At 40.9% G+C, this 9,204-nt stretch overlaps 2 protein-coding genes across 2 annotated transcripts; both read left to right on the top strand.

Moving 5' to 3' along the window:
• The first annotated feature begins 362 nt into the window (after positions 1 to 362).
• Positions 363 to 2,087, top strand: LOC131659327 (uncharacterized). The gene has a single exon (XM_058928533.1). The coding sequence runs from the start codon at positions 363 to 365 to the stop codon at positions 2,085 to 2,087; it is 1,725 nt and encodes a 574-aa protein (XP_058784516.1).
• A 1,525-nt stretch (positions 2,088 to 3,612) lies between these two features.
• On the top strand, positions 3,613 to 5,400 carry LOC131659326 (uncharacterized). The gene is made up of 4 exons (XM_058928532.1): positions 3,613 to 4,072; positions 4,229 to 4,507; positions 4,556 to 4,767; positions 4,903 to 5,400. The coding sequence occupies exons 1-4, from the start codon at positions 3,613 to 3,615 to the stop codon at positions 5,398 to 5,400; spliced, it is 1,449 nt and encodes a 482-aa protein (XP_058784515.1).
• The last annotated feature ends 3,804 nt before the right edge of the window (positions 5,401 to 9,204 follow it).

Here is a 9,204-nt window from a genome sequence, read left to right as displayed (position 1 = left end):
ATAACGCTGGTTGCCATTTTGACCTTACCCTGGCCTAGATTCACCTGTGAGTGGGGAGGGATATACATGACAGGTACCGTTGGTGACTCAGGTTCTATTAATGACTGATCAGTTCTGTTGGTGACTATGTTCCTTTGGTTCTGTGATCTATGTCGGACCTTTGATCCTATGACATCCTCCTGCTCAAAATTATTGCCTTGGTCTCTCCATGTTGTGGGGACCTAACTTGCATAATTTTCATCATAGCATGTTTAAGTTTCCAAAAAAAAAAAGAAGAAAAAAGAACGAAAAAGAAAAAGAAAGTTAACCCTCATGTGCATGTCATTTTTCAGGGTATCCAAAAATATCAACCTCCGTCAAGAATGGATAACAACGTGACCGCCAACCAAGGAGCTACAAGGCGCACACATACTTATACTTTCCACCTTGAAGGCATGGTTCAGCTGGGACAGTTGGGTGAATTGGTTACTGGTCATAACGAAACAGTGTTTAGTGACAGTTATGGCAACATCTTATCCCTTTTGTATTCACGTGTCGACGAATGGACTTTATCTACTCTTCTCCAATTCTACGACCCTGACATACGTTGTTTAACATTCTCAGATTATCAGCTGGCTCCCACTCTCGAAGAGTATTCTCACCTTCTCAACATCAAGGTTCGGCGCAAAGTGCCTTTTGTTTGCGTCCCAAAGAAACCGAGGTTGGATTACATTGCCAACGCTCTTTATTTGAGCCTTGGAGATGTTCATGATAACTGGAAGAAAAATGGCGACACTCATGGTTTCTACATGAGCTTCTTAATTGAAAAAGCCCAGGAATTTGCTAACAAAGAGATGTGGGAGGCTTTTAATGCCCTTCTGGCCGCTCTGATTTATGGGATCGTAATGTTCCCTAACATTCACAAGTTCGTCGACCTGGCCGCCATATGCCTCTTTATGGGTAAGAATCCAGTCCCTACTCTACTGGCTGGTACATACTATTCCATCCACTCTCGGCATGGAAAAAGAGGAGTTGTCCGAAGTTGTTTTCCATTACTATACAACTGGTTCAAATCTCATCTCCCTGCAAGTGGTCAGTTCATTACTTCTACTCAAAAGTGGTCTCAAAGGGTCATGGGACTTACCGCGAACGACATTGTGTGGTATCAACTCCGAACATGTATATTTGAGGTCATTATTAGGTGCGGAAACTTTGGTAACGTCCCGCTCATTGGGACAAGAGGATGTATTAACTACAACCCAGTTCTTGCTCTTCGTCAGTTGGGCTATACCATGAAGAGTGGGCCTTTGGATAAGGAGATTCACCAATCCGTATACTTTGAAAAGGGAACTGACCCTGTAGCGCTTGAGGAAATCAGGAAGGCTTGGAATAACATCCATATAGGTGATAAATCCACTTTGGGAGCCAAAAATGATATTGCCATGGAGCCTTACACCGATTGGGTTAAGGAAAGAGTCAAGAAACTTTTGTTACCATTCCCGGAGGTTCCTCTCTTGTATGCACAACCTCCGAAGATATTGGAAGCTATGGTACCGAGGGAACGTCTCGACCAGGTCCGCATCGCCAATTTGAGATTGAAAGAGAAAGATAGGGATACGGATTTGAAGCACTACTTCCTTAAACAGACAAAGAACGAGCTGGCCCGTGAACTCAAAACGCTCAAAGGAGAATCTTCTCAAGTCAGGAAGAGGACCAGAACTGAAATGAGTGGAAAAGCTGCTGCAATTCTTGCTGAGGACCCTCAAAAGGTCATAGAAAAGGCTGTAAAGGAAGCAGAAGAAAAGCTCAAACGTGAATACCAAGAGGACCTGAAAGCCCACAAGCTGAGGACTATGAAAAAGAAACTGGAAGAAGAGACTACCCAGAGAATCGCAGTGGAGACTCAGTTGAAAGGAAGTCACCTTCGCACCGCCCGACTGACAGAAGAGAATGCCAAGCTCAGAGATCAAATGATGAGTACAGAGGATGCACCCGAGAAGGCTTATCTCCCAGAATGCAAAGGATGTAAAGAACTTAGGGAGAGCTGCAAGAAGCTAGATGGGCAGTTATTCCGAAAGGACGTGGTAATCCAAAGCTTTGTCAAATGAAGAGACCGAAAGGTGACCAAGACACTGTTTGATGAAACCAAAAGGTGGAGCGACAAGTACTTCAGACAGGGAGGACCTTTGTTCTACACTGAGATGGATTAGTACTTGAGTATTGTTCTAAGATCACCACCAGAATTGTTGGATGGGATCCCTATTTTCTTTGTGTTTAATAAATGTTGCTTGTGTATGAACCTATTGACCTTAAGGGGATGTTATGACTGAAAATGAATTGCCTTCTGTTTCTTTTTTTGATATCTTACTTGTCACGTTGTTATTTATTCTTGACCAACAATTAGATTTTGGATACTCTGAAAATGACACAACACATCATATGCACACATGCACACATACATTCACATTATCACATTGCATTTTCAGGTACTTATATCAGAAACTAATTGGGGTCCCTTTCAGATCAAATTTCTTCTTCAACAATAAAGCTGACTACCTTACATCCTTACCGCACCAGGAACAACGAGAAAAGAATCATGGACCAATTTGAACAGAATCAAGCTGCCCTCCGTAGGGATATGGATGTCATGGGGGATAGAATGACTCAACTTATGGAGACCCTCCATGCCATCATTCAAGGACAGGATGAACTCAGGAAAAGCGTCGCTAGTTTGGTCAAAGATGCTCCTACCACTTCTGCTGGTGGAGTACCAAAACCTGGGGAGGTTCATGATGGAGGCATACCTAAGTTGGTGGACGATCACCACGACGTTATTGATCTTGACCATGATCTTACTACTGAGATGACTGAAACCGCTAAGATGTACCAGGCTCTGGAGGAACGCCTTAAGGCCGTTGAAGTCGCCAAAACTTCAAGTTTCAATACTGCTGCTCTGTGGCTGGTACCTGGGATTGTTATTCCCCCGAAATTTAAGGTGCCAGATTTCGATAAGTACAAGGGGGTCACCTGCCCAGAGACTCACCTTCGTTTCTACTGCCGTAAGATGGCCGCCCATGTTGAGAATGAACCATTGCTCATGCATTTCTTTCAGGATAGTCTCACTGGAGCCCCGTTGGAGTGGTATATATTAAACTTGAGAGGGCTAATGTTAGTACTTGGGGAGAACTTGTTGATGCCTTCTTGAAACATTACCACTATAACACTGCTATGGCTCCCAGCCGCGCCCAACTTCAAAATATGGCACAAAAGTCTGAAGAATCTTTCAAAGAGTACGCCCAGAGGTGGCGTGAACTTGCTGCTCGAGTTCAACCTCCTCTCCTCGACTGCGAATTGATTGATCTGTTTATGGGTACTCTGAAAGGGCCGTATCTTCCGCACATGGTCAGCAATACTTCTCCTTCTTTCTCAGATGTAGTCATCATTGGTGAACGGGTTGAGAACTGTGTTAAAGCTGGTACCATTCAAGGTGTTACTAGTCCTGGCAATTCTAATGGCAATGGTAAAAAACCGTACTCCAGATTTGTGAAGAAGAAGGAAGGTGAAACCAGCACTGCTTCAGCCGACCAAGGTTGAACTCCTGTATACTCTGCTGTTCCGCCTCTTTACTACCCAATGCCCTATGATGTTCCTAATCCGTATGCCCTTCAGGCGTACGCTGCTGCACTTCCACAACCATGGGTGGCACCTCAGCTGCCTTTCATCCCACAACAACAAGTTGTTGCCCCTCAGAATCGTCAACAAAATCCTAGGCCTCAAGGTCAAAGAGCTCCACAAAGGCAAAGATACCCTGAAAGGCGTATTGATCCGGTTCCGATGCCATATGCCCAGCTTCTTCCCCAATTGCTTGCTGGTCAGTTGGTGCAACTCCGTGAAATGGGTCCTCCACCTAGCCCTCTTCCCCTAGGATATGATGCTAATGCTCGATGTGAGTTTCACTCAGGTGCTCCAGGCTATACAATTGAAAAGTGTAGAGCATTAAAGTACAAAGTTCAAGATCTCCTCGATGACAAGATTATTTCATTCGCTCCTACTGGTCCTAACGTGCAGAACAATCCTATGCCTCCCTACGCAGGTGCAACCAATGTCGTTGAATTGTGTGACGAACAGGTCCTGGTAACTGATGTTAGTGAGGTTAAGATGCCGCTTGCAACTGTCAGAGAACATCTCGTGCAATAAGGGGTTTTGTGTGAACTACATGACTTCTGTTTACATTGTTCTTCTAATCCAGAGGAATGTGGCAGGTTGAGGGATGAGATTCAAAAGCTTATGGATGAAGGTGTCATTAGAGTGGAAAGAGTTATTCCTGATGAAGAGGTGGTTGTTCTAGAGATTCCTTACTATCCTGCTGATATGACAAAAGCCCGAAGCGCTCCTTTGATTATTCAAACTCCGAGTACTCCTTTGGTTATTCAGACTCCGAATACTCCTCTGTTCATCCGTCCCCAAGCTCCCCAGACTCCGTCTCTTACTCCCTCTTTGTTGGTTGATTCTAAGGCTGTTCCTTGGAGTTATAATGCTGTGTATATCTGAGGGAAAAAGTATGATTGCCCTCCAGTGGGTAACTCGAATGTCACAAATATCGTTGGGACTAGTGGCATCACTCGAAGTGGCCGAATCTTTGCCGCCCCACCTCCGCCTCCCAAAGAGACCAACAAAGATGTTAACACTCAGACTAAAGGGAAACAGGTTGTCGTTGATCCTCCCGAGCCCCGTACCGCACAAGACGCTGAACAACTTCTGAGAATTATAAAGAAAAGTGATTACAAGGTGATTGACCAGCTTGACCAAACTCAAGCTAAGATCTCCATCTTGTCCCTTTTGGTGCACTCAGAAGCTCACCGTGACGCTCTGATGAAGATCCTGGCTTCCGCTCATGTTACTCAAGACATTACTGTACCTCAGTTTGAAGGGGTTGTGACCAATATTGCTGCCGGCAATTGTTTGGGCTTTTGTGATGATGAACTTCCAACCGAGGGTAGAGCACATAACAAAGCGTTGCATATCTCCATGAGGTGCTTGGATACTGTGTTATCCAGATTTCTGATTGATACCGGATCTTCCCTTAATGTGATGCCCAAAGCTACCTTGTTCAAGCTGAGCATGGATGGGGTTATGATGAGACCATGTACTATGAGCGTCAGAGCATTTGATGGTTCTAGGAGGTCCGTAGAAGGGGAAATTGATTTGCCTGTCAAGATTGGTCCGCACACGTTCTACATTTCCTTCTATGTCATGGATATTCGCCCTTCGTACACTTGTCTCTTGGGTCGTCCTTGGATCCACGCTGCTGGAGCTGTGACATCCACCCTTCATCAGTGTTTGAAGTTTGTTGTGGGTGACAAGATTGTTGTGATCACCGGTGAAGAGGATCTGGTAGTCAATAATCTAGCAACATACTGATATGTGGAAGTGGAGGGGGAAATACAGGAGACACCTTTCCAAGCCTTGGAAATCGTGTCGGTTGATAGACTTCCTGTGGTCAAAAACAAGAGGGAACCTGGGACACCCCTCTCGTCCTTGAATGATGCTAAGGAGTTCCTGGAAGCTGGTGTTCCCCATGGTGCTTGGGGCAAGTTGATTGATGTTCATGAGAAACGAGACAAGTATGGTCTTGGGTACCAACCATCCTCTTCCACTCAATTCAGTCCAACCCAAGGAAAGAAGGTGACCCCCCCAATCTCTCAGGTGTTCGTCAGCGCCAGTACTAGTTCTGAAAGTCAGGTTCTCGCCGTGGATGACGATGATGAAGAAGATCTCTCCATATTCATTTGCCATGTTGCGCCCGGACAGGAACTCAACAATTGGACCACAGTGGACATCCCCAGAGTCACTTTTATGGAGATGTAATTTTCCTGTTCCAATAAATCATATGCTTCGCCCCAAGCATATTGATCGCTTGTATAAAGAGGGGCCCACCGTGTGTTTCAATTTGTTTAATGATGAATAAAAGTCATATTTTTGCATACAATTACTGCTCCATTTCTTTCATTTTACTTGTTGTTTTAAATTTTTTTTCAAAAAATGATAAAAATGGCAAAGCTTTTCCTTTTTTTTTCATTTCTTCTATGTGTTTCATTCTAAGGCATAAATCATCCATCGTGCAGATCCAGCTCGGATTCCATAAAAAATGATAATGTTACAGTTCCACGTCCTGATATCCTTGAGAATCCAATTGACCAAGCTGATGAAGATAGTGGGGAAGATTGTGAAGTCCCTGCGGAATTGGAAAGATTATTGAGACAAGAAGAGAAATCTATTCAGCCACATCAAGAAGCCATAGAAATCATCAACCTCGGTACAGAAGAAGCAAAGAAAGAAGTCAAGATAGATGCTGCTCTGCAGAGTAATGTAAAGAGAATGTTGATTGAGTTACTTCGAGAGTATGTTGTCATCTTCGCCTGGTCGTATGAAGACATGCCTGGTTTAGACACTGATATCGTTATTCACAGGTTACCGCTCAAACCAGAATGTCCGCCTGTAAAGCAAAAACCACGAAGAACTCGACCTGATATGGCTTTAAAAATCAAGGAGGAAGTTGAAAAACAGTTGAATGCTGGTTTCTTATCGGTGTGTGAATACCCTCCTTGGATTGCAAACATCGTACCTGTTCCTAAGAAGGACGGAAAGGTGCGCATGTGTGTCGACTATCGAGATCTGAATAGGGCAAGTCCAAATGATGGTTTCCCTCTGCCTCACATTGATGTACTTGTCGACAATATTGCTCAGTATTCGGTATTCTCATTCATGGACGGTTTTTCTGGCTATAATCAAATAAAGATGGCTCCTGAAGATATGACCAAGACTACTTTTACCACTCCGTAGGGTACCTATTGTTATAAGGTGATACCTTTTGGCCTTAAGAACGCCGGTGCAACGTATCAACGAGCAATGGTGACCCTTTTTCATGACATGATCCATAAGGAGATTGAGGTGTACGTCGATGATATGATTGCAAAATATCAAACCGAGGAGGAACACTTAGTATATCTTGAGAAACTGTTTGCTCGTCTGCGAAAATTCAGGTTGAGGCATAATCCAAACAAGTGCACCTTCGGAGTGCGATCTGGAAAATTACTTGGATTCATCGTGAGCCAACGTGGGATTGAGGTCGACCCTGATGAAGTAAGAGCAATACAGAATATGCCAGCACCGAAGAATGAAAAAGAAGCTCGAGGGTTCTTAGGGAGATTGAATTACATAGTGTCGCACTCGATTTTATTGTACCTCTCGTGAGAGAGATACAAACTGACTCTTCTTTTGTTTGTGAATTTTGAAAATCAGAGAGTCGCCACCGACTTTTATTTTATCCAATTAAGGAAAGGTTTATAAAAGAAACAAGAAAAGACCTTTAAGAGATTTTGGGTTCGGGGGTAGGTTATACAAAAGGAAGGTATTAGCACCCCTTTGTATCCATGGTTATCCATAGGCTCTTAAATGCTTAGCTCACTTGTTTTGAATCATTTGTCTTGCTTTGAAATGCTTGTATGCGGTTTTAAAATACCTTTGTAAATTGGCTCTGTAATGATCCTTGTGCGGATGTATACAAAGTGTTTTATCTTTCGAAAGATGTTTTGAAAAAAGAGCTTTAACTTCGTAATGATCCTTGTTTGGATATGTACCAAGTATTGTCTTTTTTGAAAGTTTTATTTTGAAAAACAATGATATATGAGACATTTGTTTGTTTTGATTTGAGCAAGCAATTAGGAGATCTACCCTAAGATTATAAGGTCTTTTCCTATTTCTTTTAGAAAATTCTCCTTTTACCGGATGTAAACAAAAGTTCGATTTTGCATTTGAAATAATAGAATATGATTTTTTTTTTGAAAAGAGTATCAGAGGGATTACCTTAAGAGGTGCAAGTGTGATTGTGTTTTGATTCAGATATTTTTATCTTTGAAGTTAGTGACCTAACGCTTCAGTTTTTATCTTTGACATACACGCAGTTTTATATGTACAGAATTTAAAATGCGGGAATATAAAATGCGGAAAGTAAATCTACGCTATTACATCGATTGTGCGAGAAATGTAAACTACGCTATTTACATGATTTTGACAACCTATACACTTTATCTATGAATTTAAATTGCAATAAGATAAAAGAAATATTTTTGGATTTTTTGTATGGTTAATTTTAATTGGAATTAATGCATAATTAATTTAATTAAAATGAGAAGGAAGGTAGAAATAAAATTTAAACCTAAAATTAAGTTTAAAATATGTTCATATAGCTTGTTAATTAATTTTAAAGTAAAACTAAATTTTTTGGATTTTTTGAAGTTGTTTTTGAAATTATTAAGTTAATTAACATATAACTATGCAAATAATTATACAAATAATTAAAACTTAAAAGGAAAAATATTCTAAATATGTACAAAATTAGTCTATAATATATAAACCTAATTTAATAAAAAGAACAAATTTTTTTCGGATTTTTTGATTGGTTGAAATAATTAAAAAGCAAATATATAAATATATACTAATTAATTAAACAAAATATTTTAATTATTAAGAAAAATAAAATATTTTTGTGTCAAAAATTAATAGATTATTTTATAAACCTAAATATATTTTTATTATATTTTTTTGATTTATTAAACTATTTTAAATTAATTTTGCAAAGAAAACTAAATAAAATAAAATAAATAATAATATGATCATGTGTGATGGATGGTAGAGTCTATGGTATGGACTGGCATGTCATAAGCGTTAGATGAGGGAATTAATGAGATCAGATGGCCTGGAAGCGAAGGAGCATGGCACGTGCATCACCTGCAAAGCACTGAATCAAAGAAAAATTAAATTAAAACGCGCGCGCATACTGGCCAATAGGGAGAGGCCACGTCTTCATCTTCAACCTCTCGCCACCACTTTTAACAGCGCTTTTGTGAGAACAACGCTGTAATAAGTGATTCTTAAACCTGCAAAATAGCGAATAGGGGTAAACTCATGCAAAAAAAATTCGCGACCTATGCAGTCAACTAGCCTTGATCCACTGAGTTCAAATATGCCATTAGTTTTGTCTAATTTTGCCTCTAGCGAAAAATCCCAAATTTTAGCTTAAGAACCCTAAAATGGTATATTCTACAAACGGCCATTAAAATTCAATTAGAGCTCCAGAAACGACCAGAGCACCAATCTAAACACAAATATATGTCTACATCTTATTAAACATGCATGAATGATCAGATACGAGTTGATTTTTGT

The sequence above is a fragment of the Vicia villosa genome, linkage group LG3, assembly GCF_029867415.1.
Source record: "Vicia villosa cultivar HV-30 ecotype Madison, WI linkage group LG3, Vvil1.0, whole genome shotgun sequence".
NCBI classification, from domain to species: domain Eukaryota; kingdom Viridiplantae; phylum Streptophyta; class Magnoliopsida; order Fabales; family Fabaceae; genus Vicia; species Vicia villosa.
Note: the sequence above shows the minus strand (reverse complement) of the source record. Positions and strands in the feature narration are given on the sequence as shown.